The sequence below is a fragment of the Pogona vitticeps genome, chromosome 1 (genome assembly GCF_051106095.1).
Source record: "Pogona vitticeps strain Pit_001003342236 chromosome 1, PviZW2.1, whole genome shotgun sequence".
Lineage (NCBI taxonomy): Eukaryota > Metazoa > Chordata > Lepidosauria > Squamata > Agamidae > Pogona > Pogona vitticeps.
This window is the reverse complement of record NC_135783.1, coordinates 337,699,495-337,716,626: the sequence shown is the minus strand read 5'-3', so window position 1 is coordinate 337,716,626 and position 17,132 is coordinate 337,699,495. Positions and strand designations below refer to the sequence as shown.

The 17,132-nt window shown below is 41.5% G+C and overlaps 1 protein-coding gene across 11 annotated transcripts in view; it reads right to left on the bottom strand.

The window, feature by feature from the left end:
* The window catches only part of EML1 (EMAP like 1), a 164,475-nt gene that overhangs the window by 77,930 nt on the left and 69,413 nt on the right, over nt 1-17,132 (bottom strand). For 2 of the 11 annotated variants that reach the window (XM_078383770.1, XM_020814213.3), the window contains exon 1: nt 5,921-6,198. The exons of 5 other annotated variants lie outside the window; for them this stretch is intronic. In XM_078383770.1, the coding sequence (XP_078239896.1) occupies nt 5,921-5,990 (70 nt within the window). In that variant the 5' untranslated portion in view covers nt 5,991-6,198. Of the gene's footprint in view, nt 1-5,920; nt 6,199-7,084; nt 7,299-17,132 lie in introns of those variants that run through there. 4 more of the 11 variants (XM_078383769.1, XM_072986649.2, XM_072986651.2 and 1 more) reach the window with 4 other exon arrangements.

Genomic DNA, 17,132 nt, shown 5'->3' with positions numbered 1-17,132 from the left:
GTGCCAGACATCTACATATTTTCACTGATATAGTCGTAAAATTCCACCTGCCCACATTCATATAAAAATAAGTTCACAGATGGAAGCTATCACATCCTTCATTGTATGAACAAGTATATTTAAGAAATTTGGGATAGTTATAACATATGATCAGCTTGTCCATGTCAGGCTTCTATGTGAATCTCCCTGTGAGAGGTTGAGGCTAAGTCAAATGAAGGATTGAATCATGAGTCAAATTTGTTGTTTAAAGGCTCCCCAAACTATGGACCAAAAATTTACATGTATTGTCTAGACCAGTGGTTTCCAGCCTTGGGCTCCCAGATGTTCTTGGACTACAACTCCCATAAATCCTGGTCAGCAAAGCTAGTAGTAAAGGCTTCTGGGACTTGTAGTCAAAGAGCATCTGGGGACTCAAGGCTGGGAACCAGTGGTCTATAGACATTTTAGAAGAGTGTTCCCCTCGAGTAATGTAAGATGTCTGTTACAGCACATGATTTTCCTTATTAAGGTTGTAATCAGATGGCCAGAAAGTATCTGATTGTACCGGAGCAAGCACCTCCATCCCCTAACAGGACAGGGGTGGCTTATTTGAAATGCAACAAAAAAGCAGTTCATCTGTCAGGGAATCACTCTAGCCCAGCCCCCAAAATAGTAACCCTACAGCTGGACCAAAAAAGTCTAATTTGGGCACAGATCAGGGTCAAGCTGGAGTGCAATTCCCCATACACAATGTGATTGCCAGAAAATACATCTAAGGATATGATCACAAGGGGAAGTACCTCTGTAAATGGTCCCAAATGTGATTTTTTTTCTGTAAGAGCACACCTTTAGATACTTTGTGTTAGGTCTGCATTTGGAGTGGTGTTGATCATTAGAGGATAAAGCTGGTGTTAATTTTAACATCTGTTAAAATTACACACCATAGTACACACCACAGTAGTGGGGAGCAAAGAAATTGATATCTAATGTGATCCTCAATAAATCTTAGATCAAATGGCAACAGCTCTCTAAGGTCTCAGATTCCTAGAGATGTGCACTCATTGTTGTTCTTATCTGGCAGCATTTTGGGAGTTCCAGGCCACAGACCCACACCTGCAGACACCTAAAATTCACTCACCTGGACTAGGGTCTACCAAGGCTGATGGCTATATTGGGCCTTGCTTCCTGTTGTTAATGAACAAAAAAGGAGGCTGCAGCAGTGCTTCCTATAAGTCACAGTCTCATTGCCCTTTAGACTCTATAGAAGGCACTTCCTAAAAGAACTACAAACTTTAGGAAGCACTGGTGCAACCTTCTCTTTTGCACAACAGGAAGCAAGCCCCAAGATAGTCTGCCTCAGAGAAAGGCTCTGGTCCCAGTGAGCAAAATACAGGTGTATGTAGGTGTGGTCCTGAGGCCTGGAGCTTCCAGAATTCTGCTTGGTGAATTCTTGGAGAATTCTGGGAATTGAAGTTTGAAAAAATAAATTACACATCTCTACAGCTTTCTTTTCTACCCTAACCTAGAAATGCAAGGGACTGAAATCAACCTAGATTCTTTTGTAAGCTAAGCACTTCACCAGTCTAATTTGCCATTGTACACATCGTTATCAGAAGAGAATAAAGCACTTCCCCAAGGAATGCTAGAAATTAAATTAATTTTTTTAAAAAAACAGATTTCTGTAGGCTGTGCTGTCTGATTAAAATAAACACTATTAATCCCAAACAAATTAGGCATCTAACTAATCGGGATCAACTCATTTGGATTAGGGCAGGAACACAGAACTGTGAGAAAATACATGCACTAAATATAGAAGGTAACAGGTTGAATCCCTGACAGGATCAAGAGGCAGCTCAAGTAAACAATACAGCACTCCCCATTCATTCAAGTTTTTAATATTTTCAATTTTTATATTGCACTTGTAGGCCATTTAATGCTTTGGGTGAACAATTTTAATAAATGATTTCCCCATTCAATATTCATCCTAAGGCAATATGTTTGTTGTTGATGTTGTTGTTGTTATGTGCTGTCAAGTCATCTTCAACTTACGGTGACTCTATGAATGAGCAATGACTGTCCTGTCTTCAGCTGCCCTGCTCAGCTCTCATAAACTCGAGTCTGTGGCTTTCTTTATGGAGTCAGACCATCTCGTATTTGGTCTTCCTCTTTTCCTGCTGCCTTCCACCTTTCCCAACATTATTATCTTTTCCAGAAAATTCTTTTCATGATGTTCCCAAAGTAGAACAGCCTCAGTTTCAACAATTTTTGCCTCTAGAGATAGTAAAGGCTTGATTTGATCTAAGAGCCACTAGTTCGTCTTTCCAGCAGTCCAGGATATCTACAAAGCTCTCCTCCAGCACCATATTTCAAACAAATCAATATTTTTCCTGTCAGCTTTTTTAATTGCCCACCTTTCACACCCATACACAGTAATTAGAAATACAAGAGTATGGATGATTTTGGTCTTGGTTTCCAGTGCCACATCCTTACACTTGATTCTCTTTTCTTATTCCTTCATTGCTGCCCTTCCTAGTCTGAGTCTTCTTCTGATTTCTTGGCTGCAATCTCCATTTGGACTGACCACTGAACCAAGATACAAAAAAATCTTTCACTATTCCAGTTTCTTCATTGTCAGCACTAAAGTTGTGTACTTCTGTAGTCATGATTTTTGTCTTCTGAATGTTCAACTGCAGTCTTGCTTTGACACATCCTTCTTTCATTTTCACTAGAAGTCATCTGCATCTCTTAAATTATTGACGTTTCTTTCACCAATGTTCACTCCTTCATTTGAATTTAATCTGGCTTTCCACATGTTCTGCATATAGACTGAATAGATAAGGGGACAAACTGTACCCTTATCGGACCCTTTTGCCTATAGGTAACTATTCTGTCTCTTCATAGTCTGTCCTAACAGTAGCTTCTTGTTCACAATATAAATTATGCATCAGTACAGTCAAGTGCAGAGGCACACCCATTTCTTTCAGAATAACCCCCAGTTTCTCATGATATACTTTCAAAAGTGTGTAAAAATGCATACAAACATTCAGCATCTCCAGATCTTCACAATAGACTGCAGAAAGAGCTCGGAGAAGATGGGGAGATACTTAGACTTGAAACTACAGTACCCTGTTTTCCCGAAAATAAGACAGGGTCTTATATTAATTTTTGCTCCAAAAAATGTATTAGGTCTTATTTTCAGGGGATGTCTTTTTTTCCCCATGTACAGCAATCTACATTTATTCAAATACTGTACAGTCCTGTCATCTTCTTCTGGTTGTTGTACAATGATGGGGGCTGGGGTTTCACTCAACTGGGGTTTATTTTTGAGGCATATTACGAGCATCCTGAAAAATCATGCCAGGGCTTATTTTCAGGTTAGGTCTTATTTTCAGGGAAACAGGGTAACAATAGGACAAATAAGCAACCCAAGACCACAGCCCCCAAAAGTTGGCATAACCACCTGCCCTGAACTCATTCTCTTGCTTCTGGTACATCAAAGATTTTAGAATGCAGGGGAAATATTGATACAGTACTTGATATCTTGGACAGAGAGTTTCAGTTAAGACAGACAATGTCCAGAATATACAAAAAGCTATCCACAAGAATTTTAAACAATTACATTTTAAAACACTATCATCATTTGTTAGGGCTCCGTTTATATCTATTTAATCCTTCAAAACTGTAGAAAATACTCTTATTTGTGTTTACATTAATACCTTTTCATCTTCCTATACAGGTGGAGTACCTCCCTGCAGTCCACATGACTGAAATAATCATCTTCAAAACCAACTCAGTAACAAGTTATGACTAATTTGTTTCCTCATGGGCCAGAATCTGTATAATACAGTCATATGATCTCCCCAGGGCAATGGCTGTGAGTCCAGTTGTACAACATCTTATCAAGTTAATCTTGTTGAAACCAAACACATGTGAGGAAAGCATGAATGAATCAAGTTATTTGTGTGTACAGCATGTAATCAAGGAAAGCAATAGGAATGAAAAAAGAATCCATCAAAAATGTTAATAAGCAAATGTGTCTGCTGTTGTTTTAATAACAGTGCTTGGTTTTTTTACAAGTCTCAAAAAAAAAAAAAAAAAACCACCAAGCACTGTTATTACCAGGAATTACTCTGCATAGTGTATCACCATAAGTACTGAAAAAGTATACATACATTGAATCCAGCAACAGAAATTGTATATTATTATATAGAGAGCATCTTGACTGAGATACTGTATAAACATTGATATGTAGAATTCCACCCTTCCTTTCTGATGTTGCAGAACTGCTTTCTTTGACAAAAATACAACAATCTAATAAAGCACAATATACCGTAAGTACAGCATTTAACAAGCTTACTTGTCCCTTCAACAGTCACAACAATCATATATCTCTTATTACACATACATATTCCAGTATCTATTTATTATCTAAAAGTTTGACAGTTCATGCTGCAATTTATCGATTATAAATTTTATCCATTTCTCAAAAATCAAATAGTCCAAATAAACATTACAAAACTTTTTTGCAATTAAGAATGAAATCCTTTACAGTATATGCTTCCCCAAAATCAAATCCATCTGAGGTCAGTACATATATTCCCTGGTAAATTGTTTGTTTGTTTTTTAGGATGGGTCCAATTTATTACAGGACGACAAAGGAAGAGATGGTGGGACAGTGTCACTGAAGCTACCAACATGAATTTGACCCAGCTCTGGGAGGTAGTGGAAGACAGGAGGGCCTGGCATGCTCTGGTCACGAAGAGTCGGACAGGACTTAATGACTAAACAACAACAAATTTCTTACAAAAAAATAAAAATCCCCTGCCAACGTTAATCCCACTTGGGGAAAAGCCTTTTAACATTTTACTATAAACGTTCACTGTAAAATAAGTTGCGTTTTGTCACATCACCACCCAAACATCATCTGATTTAATGAAATCCCAAGGAAATGTGCCAGAACATACAGAACTTAGAAACAGACATTTTTTCCATCTCAAAACTGACATTTGTTTACTTTAAAAACTGCCTTACCAGAAACCATAAATCTTCCACATTGTGGTGTATTTGGAACAACTTGAACCAATCAACACAATTATACAAAGCAGAATGATTCACACCAAAAAGATTTGCTCACAAAGGCACATTTCTTAGAAATTTAAAGTCTTGCTCATTTATCCAGAGCCAAAAAACTATAGAACTAGAAAACATGTCAACTGGACAAGTCTTTAATCCACTAAATGAAGGCTCCCAACGTTAGACCTAGAAATAGAAACAGCTTTCTTCCCTTCAAACACAGCGGATGGGCAGTTTTCACTTTCTTTTACACACACACACTTAGGAATCGTCTATGCCTTCTTGTAAACCAAAGAGACAAAGTTCTCCACACAGCAGATATGAGCTCCCTCCGCCTCATTTTCAAGCTCACACACCAGCAAAATAACTTGAACCTCCAAGGTTTTTCTGCTGTGCTGTCAAACAAAACAGGGCGGTAGAATGGTGGTGGAGCTAACTTCTTTCGCCTCCCATCCCCTTCTACATTTCCGAAGCACCCCAGTTTTAGGACAAAAAAAGGAGGTATTATGAAGAGGGCTGAGAAAGGCCCTGCGCTTCATCCAAGCAAGATCACTGGGGACGAAAAAGGCCGGAGGAGGAAGAGAGGGGGTGCATGTTATGGATTTCTCCTGCCAGCTCTGCTTTGCACATCCACCTCACTTGCCAAGAACCAGGCGGCGGCAGTAGCAGCAGCAGCCAATGCTTGCAAAGCATAAGAGTGAAAGCCACTACTGCCGGGCTCCAGGACTGTGTACTTCGCGCACCCTGCCTGAACCCACAACCCCGAGCCAAACACACACACACACACACACACACACACACACACACTCCCGGGGATAGAAGGTGGGAGCTGAAGGGCAAGAGAAAGCCCTCCTTTCCTCTCCCTTACCGTTGCAGAACTGCAGGAGCGAGGAGGTGTCATAGAGGCTGCTGTAACTGGAGAATCCGTCCTCCATCATCCTGGAGCCAATTTTGCGCGCGCGCCCTCTTCCTCCTCTTCAGGGTGGCGCCGTTCCCTCGCCTCACGCAACACCCAAACTCCCCCGGCCTTTCTCTCCTTTCCTTCTCTCCCCCACCCCACCGCACCACCACCACCCCCGTCTTCCCCCGCCAACCCGCTCAGGCGGCTTCTTCTCCCCGTGCTCGGCTTGGCTTGCTCCACTCCTCTTCACCCACCCACACACCCGGAGGAGAGCTGAGGAGAAGAAGCCGAGGCGGCTGGGGCCGGCCCGCTGCTTGCCTGCCTCTGCCAGTTGCCATGGCAACGCATTCACTTCACCGTGGCTTGGGCCGCGGCCCGCTTCTTCTCCTCCTCCTCTTGCTCCTCCTCTGGCAAGGGGAGTGGGGAAAGAATGGGGCGGGCCGCTTCCTTTTGAGGATTTTTTTTTTTTGGGTGGGGGGCAAAGGAAGAGGAGAGGTGTGAGGTTTCTTTCTACACACGCACACTCCGACCCGTGCACGCCAGCCGCTTTCTCCTAGTGGCTGAGGTGGAGCATGGGAACGGTGGTTCTCTCGGCAACTGGGAAAGCGGGGCTATGGCACCCCTTTTCTTTTCCCCGCTCCTGCATCTCTCTCTCTCTCTCTCTCGCTCTAAATTTCGGATCCTCCTAACATTCCGTCTAAACGGGCTGCATGCATCCCTTCAGGAGGCGGGGAGGGTGGGGGTGGCTTGTTTAAAAGCTATGGGGTGAGGGAGATAAGAGGCTGCCTCGCCCCGCAGCCGCCCATTAATCATTCCCCAAACACTTGACACCGAAGCAGGGCTGGGGAGCGGCGCCGTGGCAGACCCATCTGTGAAGACAAGTCACCAAAATCTGCGCCTTTGTGGGTGGGTGTAAAAGGCATGATGAATACAGAGCAGCGCCGCTTTTCTGCCCCCTCCAGATGGCAAGCAGTGACGCCACGGGAATGACATAATAGCGTCCTTTGGGATTTGAGGAAGCCTGGCCCGTTCACACGACCACTAGAAGGATGACAGACGCGGAGGAGGAGCGTGGAATACGCGTGAAAATACTCAACCTCCTTGCCCCCCCCCCGGCCCGCGTCCACCCACCGTCCTGGCAAGCTGCGTCCAGACACGAGCTTTCTTGCCAGATGTCGAGCTTCCTACGGCTAATTGGTGACCCACGTTCAACATCTGCACCGGGACCCGCTAGGCAGAGGAGAAAGGAAGTGGGCGGGATTTCCTCGGGCTTACTTGGTCGTGCGAACGTGGATGTTTGTGTAGGCCTCGGTCGGCCTGCTTCGGACATAACTGGGAGATCCGTTATCTGCGTCCGCTACGCGCAGGGTCTCAGCCTTGATATCAAGCCATAATTTAAGAAAACCGCGCTCCCAAGCGTGCACAAAGTGCTTTTCCTCCTCGCTTGCTACTGAGAGTAGTCGCGTGCACGCGAGAGAGAAAGCGAGCGAACACACGTTATCTCGCAACCCGCTTTCCAACACGAACACCTCTTTTGTCTCTCCCCAATTTTGGCTTCCCAATAGGAAACACAAAACAATCTGGAGTGACTTCAGGATTGTAAACAACGCCTGCCCTACCCCGAACCACCTCAGCCTGAGCCCAGTCGCTCTTCCCAGCCACTCTGCTTGCCGTTTGTTTCTGAATCCCTTTCAAACGACGGGCATGAGATCACGGGATCCCGGGGTTCAAGGGGCGAACGACTCTGGGGCTATTTGGGGAGGCTCTGAAGAGCCCCCAAGGAGAGAGAAAGAGAGGCCAAAAAAAAGATGAAAAGGAAGGGGGAGAGAAAGCTGGCGCGTTGTGGTTTCGTCTGGAAGGGCAAGAAGAGGGAAGGCACGGGGAATAAGGGAGGGTGGGAGGATGCAGAAAAATAAAATATTTGTCTCCATGGGGGGAGGAAGCTACCCTTTTCTTCCTGTTGCCATGAACGGAAGCCTTCTGTCCGCTTTCGAAAGGAAAAGGGCTGCGGATCAAACGGATAAAGAAGATCCAGTGGAACTGCTGGAGACGCCTTTTTAAAAATAATCCTGGCCCTTAATGTAAGGATAAGGGGGTCCGAATGTGTGTGTGTCGCTTACTCGGAAGTCCCGCTGAGTTCAGTGGGTGTTCCCAGCAATGCAACCTTAATGAATGCTAGGAAGGAAATCTACACCTGTCAGTGCTAGAGGGCTGGGAGACGGGAGAGGCTTTGCCATACTCTTACTCTAAAACCGCCCCCGCACGAGAAGAACGGTTTGGCAACATAGTTCGTGGACTACGTACGTCGCCAAAGAAGCGGCTGTTTATGATTGTTGCAAAGTTTGTAGCTGCCGAGTGCCTGTACCTGCTATAAAGGAAGAACGAGGGAAGGATCCTTCTGAATCTCGTTCTGGTTCAGCAACCTGCGTCAGATCAGGTTGCAGAGTTGCAAGCGCGAGCACGCGTGTGTCATAAAGCTTGAGCACTCCTACTTTTCTTTTTGCACTATAAAACCACCAGGTATCTCTCTCAAAGGAGTCGTGCAGTCACCGACCTGGGAAGACTTTGTACTGCTGAACGACGCAGTCCACAAACTACTTAGGCTTGCATTAATGCTTTGAAGCTAGGCTTCAGATTTTTTTAAAACGAAAAAAACAAGGTTCAACCAATTATTTTCATTTAATAGGACATCAGAGACATTTGTGAATAAAATAGTATTCAAGATTCATTTATATGTGAAGTACAGCAGCATTTTCCTCTTCAAAATTCCATGGAAATACAGAAGCTCAGGTAACAGGTTGATGGATGATACACAGGGGACCCAAGTCGCAAGATATATCACTTCTCCCCCCCCCTTTATGTAATTGTGTAGTTTGTTTTTTAAATGTGTGCATTGATTTTTTTTTTTTAATCTGGGGGGTTATTATTAGATCTTTTTGGGTTTTTTGTTTGTTTTTGTTCCTTAATTTTAAAAAAGAGAGAAAGGGGTGTATTATTTATCAGGATGCTACTGAACTGCAATTTGATTCGTAATCTGTATTATGTTTGAAATCATAATCAGTACTCACATGGGCTATGGATTGATTTGAGAACTCATGTTCATACTGGATGTGATGGGGGTTCACAATCTAGCCCCCAGGAGCCCCCATTTTCTTTCTTCTGGTACTGCCTCTGCAGAGCCTTGCTTTTCTGGTCCCACCTCTGTCATCCTTTTATGGGACATGATAAATGTGGGAAATGATTATAATAAGGACCCGGTGATAGAGTGATCTAGCGCTAATCTTGTATATGCAAGAAATTATCAAAAAATAAAAAGCAAAAGGGCGATCAGGGGAAAGGAAAGAATGTGAGAAAGGTTCTCCCAGTCATGAACAACACACCCCAACAGTCTATGTCACTGAAACACCACCTACAGACGCGCACGCCATCTTTACAAGAACATATCACAACCATGTGATTCAAATCATCCCAGCTTTAAAAAGTAGAGTCACCACGGGGGGGCGGGGGAGCCACTTCAGGACCAAAAGTGGGTGGGCTGATTTCAGTCATGTGGTCTGTAAAAAAATACTTCAAATTCACCTGATTTATAAGCAGCATGTGACCATGTAGTTGCAGCCATAATATAAATTAGATTGCAACACTGTACATTGGAAATAAGTCCCACTGGGCTGAATGGGCTTGATTTTTAATCAATATTATTTTAGCTGGTTGGATAGCTCAGTGAGTTAGGTATCTAGCAGCAGAGCCAGAGGTTGGGAATTCAGTTCCCTACTGTGCGTCTAGAAAATCCAGTCTGTGTGGCTTTGGGCAAGTTGCACAGTCCCAGGTTGTCCCCAGAAGGGAATGATACATCATTTCTGTCTACCTAATAAACAGTGAAATGGGTCACCATAAGTTAGAATTGACTTGAGAGCTCATAATTATTATTACATATCATATTAAGAACACTCTTGGGCAGCAGTAGTTACTGCACTACCACTGGGAAGAATGAGGTCGGTCAGCTGGTGCTGGGTTTGGGATGGGGCAAAAATGGGAAACTCCTGGCCATTGCTCAGTTTTGGAAGACACAGCGATGTATTCTTGTCAACCAACCCTACATACCCTAAGCTGGTTTGATACCCTTAGGTGAGGTGGAAGAAGCTCTTCCAAGATCAGTGTCAAAGAGACAAATTACAGTAGACATAACCTGTCATTAGAGCTTTAGTCACATTAGTATTTAAGAGACCAGGTCTCTACGTTAAGGCACTATGGATTTCCTCCTCTTCCAATATTATGGCACATTTTTAGAACTACACAACTGAGGTATCGGATAAGCTAATAAAGCCATGCCCTCTGCCACCTGACCCACTCAAAACAGAAGCAAGCTGATTAGCCACCTGCAGATGAAGATGGGATCAGGTTAGAATACACAAATACAGTACTGTAGTCTTTTTTTCTTTTGAGGAAACACTGCTTCTAAGTACAGACTTGGCCTCTCATCTACTGAGGCCCCAAGATTTACTACTTGAAAAATTATGGCTTGTCTGGACTGACTCTTTTGGAGTGGGCTGGTACACTCAACTGCAGGCTGTTCTAAACTAGTTTTTAAGGCAAGGCAAAGAAAAGATTTTTTAAATAAGAGATACTGTATAGCACATTTTCTTTGTCTTAATAAAGTCTTCAGAAATTTACTTCCTCTACCCCTCCACCAACGAGCAGAGGAAGTGTTTGATTTGCCAATATCTTGAAGTGGCTCTCTTATTAAACCATTTTGCAATATCAGAAATTCCCACAGCAAGGAGCCTTGACAGAAGGCATGCTTCTGGTTCTTTTCCAGTTATCACATGTGGTGGAATTGAACTAAATCAGAGCAATCCTACCTTGTTCTGGTTTAGTTCAAGTAGATGCCCCTGATGGGGGGCTCAGAAAAGTGCAGGTAGGATCACTCCAGGAGCGATCTGGTTCATTCCTACAAAGATATCATCTGATCACTGACTTAAAGAGCAAACCAGCCCTGTGCTGCAGCAGACCAAACAGCCGTTGTAACCCTCTCAGAAAGGAAGAACTGTGCTGACCACCTGCAGGCCTATCACAAAACAAAGCAAGCTAACTTGCAAATTATACAAGGAGAGAAAAGCTCTTGCTTTGAAGCTCGCTCATACACAACTCTTTGCTTGTTTGATTGATTTCTGTGCTACTTTTCTCCTGTTAAGGGGACCCAAGGCAGTTCACAAACAAGTTATATTAAAAACAGAATAAATTATGAGTTTTTTAAAAAATTATTAAACTTACTATGAGAATTAAAATCTAGGTATTTAGAAACTTAAAAACACACTTAAAAAGGACATAAAAGGAATATATATCCAGCACCCACTGTGGATTCAGTCTTGCTCAGTCACGATGAGCATTTGAGGAATGCACTCTATGAACGATTGAAATGTACAGCAGGTTCCTCAAATTCAGCAGACCAATCAAACTTCTATACATAGAAAGGAGTTATGCTCTTGTGGCACCTAAATATTTTGGGCTAGCTCTCAAGGGTGTACTAACTAAACAGGTTAAACTGTTTTACACTTGAATTAGTGACAGGCAAGATAAAAGTGGAATGACTGTTTCAGTCCACATGAATAACTGCACATAGAAACACAAAATACTAGTTATATGGCAGTAAAATAAAGTGAAAATATTAGATCTTGCAAAGGAGGCCTTGGATTTAAGACAGAATCTTTAGCTTGCATAGAACTAGCTCCAGGCCCTATTCTAAACATAATGCAGTATGAGATGTATGATGTGATGGTGAGAGCTTTTGAGCGTATGATAAGGATTTTCCTCTGCTTCTGAACATTTTCTACTTCTCTGAGTTTAAGAAAGGCTCTGCATCGCAAGGTGTGCTTTTCAACATCTGTGCAGTCACCAAATGTTGTGCTTTGTATTTCTGAACAATGCAGTCCACAAACTACTTGGGCCAGCGTTAATGCTCTGAAGCTGGACTTAGTCTTGTAGTTGGAACATAGCCCTCTGGCAATATTTTTAATTAAAAAACAAGGTTCAGCCAAGAATGGTTATTTTCCTTTTGATAGGATACGCAGAACATCAGACATGACAGCAAATAAGATAACATTCTGATTCATTTATATATGAAGTACAGAAGCATTTTCCCCTTCCATATTCCACTGAAACAGAAGTGCTCATAACAGGTTGATGAATGTTTGTCTACAAAGAAAGTGTAGGATTGAACATAATAATAGGTTCAATACTGTTGCTATCTATTCAATCTATGATGTTCTACAGATTGCAGGATGTGTAATATTTGCAAGTGCAGGCAAGTACTTACAACTTCCTTCAGTGTTTGCTTTATTTGTTTGTATTGCTTCTACCAAAACAAAGTATACAATTCAATCATCAGTCTTTAAAAAATGCAGAAGTGACCATTCTGCTTTTTTTTTTGTTCAGTGAGGACTTGTTCATATTTTGGATGTAGGCCAAGGGATAAAAGCTAATGTGTGGCTGCTTAATTATAAAATAATACATATTTCAAGGATATTGATCATTACTATTTTCATTTATTTTTAATATACCGGGGCCATCATCTTAATGGAGTGCCAGACTGCTTATTTTGGTCTACCGGATGATCTGCTACTCTCCCTAATTTCAGGAAAAAGCTGCTGGTTATGGGGTTGAGCAAGCTTTGCATGCAGAATAAGTCCAGGTTCAATCCTTCACAGCTGTAGGTCCGATGGCAATTTTTATATATATTTTAATTGTTATGATTTTTTATTGTATTTTAAATGTTGTAAGCCGCCCAGAGACCTTTGGGTAGTGTGGGCAGCATATAAATTAAATAAATAAATAAATAAAAATAATAAACTCCATTCATAAAGATTTCGGTAGCAGCCATGGGAAAGATATCTGCCTAATACTTTTTAAGCCACTGTGAGATACCAGTAAGTTAAATTAATGTTCTGTCATTGATCTCATCTCTATATTCATATGCTCAGGAATAAGTCTCATGCAGAAGAATCTGCATGGAATTCCACATGTACCCATTGTTTACATAAAGACTCTCCATTCAATGCCTATCAGATCCGTAAATTGTTAGCCATTTCCTTTCTTACAAAGGCAATGACATCTCAAAACCAGAAGATTTTTGTTAGTGCACTGTTTTTTAAATAGCGGTGTATTTCTACTATATAACCATATCAGGTAGGAAAGGTATGATTCTCCAGATGTTGCCCAAGTACATCACCCATAAAGCCTACCCAACATAGCCAGTGGGGAAGAATGAGGCAAGTAGCGGTCTGGCAACATCTGGAGTTCCATCTGTTCTCCACACCTCATCCTTAGTCCTTAACCTTTCGAAGAAAGGTACATCCAGGGAAAGCAAAGCATTTCGAAGTCCTGTTGATTGGATTTACAGATTTAAATATGGGCTGAAATTTTTCCCTTTGATAGACTTGAAAGTGCTTAATTCTCACAGGATCAAACACACATGCACACACTTCTCTTGATATGGAGATTTTTGTTTAAAAGAGAGCACCTGCTGGATCAGGAATGGTAGGTGCAGATGAATGCACCTATCAGCTTAGAGTACTGTATCATTTCCAGTGGGATGCATATTTGAATGCATATCCCAATCCCCATTCTCACCCAACATATAAACATATCTTGAAAACTCAGCTAGAGCTGGATGAGTGTGATATTTTTCTATCCGTTGCAAAATGGTTAAGTAGGATAATTTCTCACTAAGTAGAGCAAGATTTAATATAATTACAGCACTCTCAGTCAGATGTCAATGCAACTGTAATCTATACTTCATTAAGATGTCAAACACTTTCTGTATAAATCCATGAAAATCTCATTATCATCTCTGATTTTAATGGCAAAACAATTTCTATATGTGTCCATGGAGATCTTGCAACAGTGTGAGGTTAATGAATCATTGCATCTCAGAACATTATCTTTTGTGTCAAGGATGCCCTCTTAAGTAAGAGAATCCCAGTTAAATTCTAGGGTTACAGAAGCTTAGCTAATAAAACAGCAGTGCCTTTTGTAGTATCCTGGAAAGTAGGAAAGGAGGTTAAGACACAAATCATAGAGAATTTTTCAGTTAGGAAATTGCTGGCCAGTTTCATCTTATCTGGGCCTTGGGATATTATGGTACCATACAAATGTCCGTCTTTTGTGATTGCCTAGACCTGATTTGACAGTACTGTATAAAAATGTTAGGGTTAAGAATGGGATGTGGACCCAGAGAATGATCTGAAGGCATAGACTGAAACCATCTTGTACAAGCTAAGCATGTCGGAGTTTGTTTAGTGCCTGGTGGGAAACCCACTTCAGTACGCCATCTATGCAGCTTTGAGCTCCTGGCATAAAATGTGCATAGGGTTAAAGCAGAGCAGGATGTGCACACACAGACAGATGTTGTGTACAAAATGAAATGTCAAATGTGCAATCCTATACCCCAGTGACAGCCAGTAGCTTCAATTTCAGAAGTGCTGTGAATCCATTCCAGGTTTTGATCTGCATTTTGCAACAACTCTTCAAGATGCTGAAGTAGTTTTGGGGATGAGGTCTGGCACATTAGATAGCTCCTCTAAAGTACAGACCAAAACGAAGAGTGGGTTCAGACTATTCCCAAAACGGAAGTAAAAAAACTGCCACCACTATTCATACTGTACTAACTTCAGATTCAGAATATATCCCAGAATACAGTATATCTCGGTGGGGATTTTATCAGAGCAGGTACATATAAGATTACATTGTAAGGCTACAGTCCCACTTACCCACTTATATAGGTTTAAGCCATGTTGAAACCAATGGGACTTGCTACAAAGCGTATGTATATATTATTGTACTGCAATACAGTCTTTTCTTAACTTCTCTATCCCAACTGTTTTGTATTGAGTTCAAGGTGGAATAGGTGACACCTTGCTCATTTATCATTACAACAACCCTATAAGGTGGGTCAGACAGAGAGGCTGTAACTGGTTCAATGCTACACTGGGGATATAAGCCTAGGTCTCTTAAGCTGTAGTTCAATGGACTAATCAGTATACCACGTGCACTTTTGTGCTGTAAATGATGAGTTATAACTTTAACGTCTCAACTACTACCAACCCATGAGGGTTTTTTTTTTCTGTGTCTTGATTCAAATTCGGTAAGGTTACCAGGAGATAACACTTAGAATTGCCTCGGGGGCAGTTCTAGTGAGTGGACTGCAGGCCATCTCTGCACTGGAAAATGAAATAAGAGTGTTCAAGTAAAGGCTGTACAATTGAATGAGAGAACCATCTGGGAAGAAAAGAAATTAAACCAATTACCTCTGAAATTTCATGCAGAAGAAAGCTGAAATAAACTTATCAGCCGTATGTTGTGCAAATCACAGCTGTGGTTTGGAAGAGAATGATTTAGGATTGAGTTCTTGAATGCAGGGCCATGATGCTATTATGCTCTGGGACCAAAGGTTAGCAAAAAGGGGAACAATCTCATAATTTCATAGCGTGGGTTGCTTGATGCATTACAATCTTGTTAGGCTACTGAAGTGCAAAAATGAGAAAAGAAATGATATGCTGAAAAGTATGCACAGCAGTCATAATAGATTTGAAAGCATCTATAATGGATCTCTTAGAACTAGGAAAGTAGCACGAAAGCCACCTAAAAGAACCCATTGTTCAGTAAAGGACATAGTTCATAGATTTATGCAACCCCAAGTTAGTTCATATGGGAAGGGGGGGGCGGGAATGACTGAAAACATATGGTCTGCAATTATATAAAATGTAGGATTGCTCTCAGAAATGATATATTTTGAGAAATTGTCATTTCAAGCTAGGGCTGGACATAGCCTGCTTTTGATCTGTGACACGTTCAGATATGATCTTTAATAATTCTGTTTTGTCCCATTTCTAAATCAATCCACATTTTTTAAAAAGCTGCAAGATATTTAGATATACATTTCAAACACTAGTTTCAAAATGTATTTTCTCTTAAAATAGGCCTCTATAAATACATTTTCTGACATACCATAGCTTTCTAAGTATGTATATTTTAATCTCAAAACATACACTTGACATGCATTTTAATACTTTTAGCTAAGAACTATGTTGTCAGATTTGGAGAAACGTGAAATCAAATGGACAGTTATGTTCAGATCCATATCTACACTGTTAATCAGAAATTAAGTTGATTTAAGGAAGTACAATTAGAACAAATTGGACTTCAAATTCAGTAATAAGTCACATCTAGAGTACACACATTAAGTCAGATGGGATTTGTTGAATCATATCCTCCGTATGTTCCATTGATTTAATCAACCTACATTAGTTGTGATTTACTACCTGATTCAGCCATTGAATAAGCCATTCTGTGAAGAGCATAGTGTTATGTGTGCTATGTGCTATCTAATCAGAACTGACAAATAGCAATATTTGTCAACATTTGTCAGTAATAATAGACTAATAAGTGAGATATTTAAGGAATAGTTTTTCCTTAAATTTCTCCTCCGTGAGGTTCAAACCCAGGTCTTCTGAGTCATAGTCCATCAACTCTATCCCCTACACCATACTGCCTATCTAGACATTGTTCAGTAAAGGACATTGTTGACAGATTTGTACAGAGAGGCAAACCAGTTAATCTGTGGTGGTAGGGGGAACCTGTCTGACTGCAAACCATACCAAAACCTACCAGTGTTATCAGAAGGTCTTCTGCCAAATGAGAAGGGAAGAGATATTCTCATCAGTTCAGCCTGCTGTCTCACTGTTGCCACATTGCCATGCTCACAACAACCAGGACAACGAAGTGGTAGCAGCACCTTCTTTCTACTAGCCAAATGTCTCCACAGCAGGGCCATTTCTTAACTGGCTCTGTGAACAATACCTCATATTGAGCCTCCTGGGAAACAGGAATTACTCATGTAACCAGCCAGGAAGCGGCTGTGTTATTGATATGAGGAGGCTGGTAGCATCCAGATCATTCAGAAAATGAGTAGCAATGTCAGGTCTGCTGCCACACACACCCCAGGGCTTAATGGCCTGAAGCCGCTGGCCTGGCCCAGCCCTAAAACCTTGCTAACAACAATGCTAACAATTTTTGAAGAAGCATGAAATCTAGCTGTTCGTTCTGGCCCAATCAAAATCCATGTGCTTGTCTATAAAGGGCTGTCAGGTTTCAGGATGGTGGCCAAAATCTTGGGAAATAACTA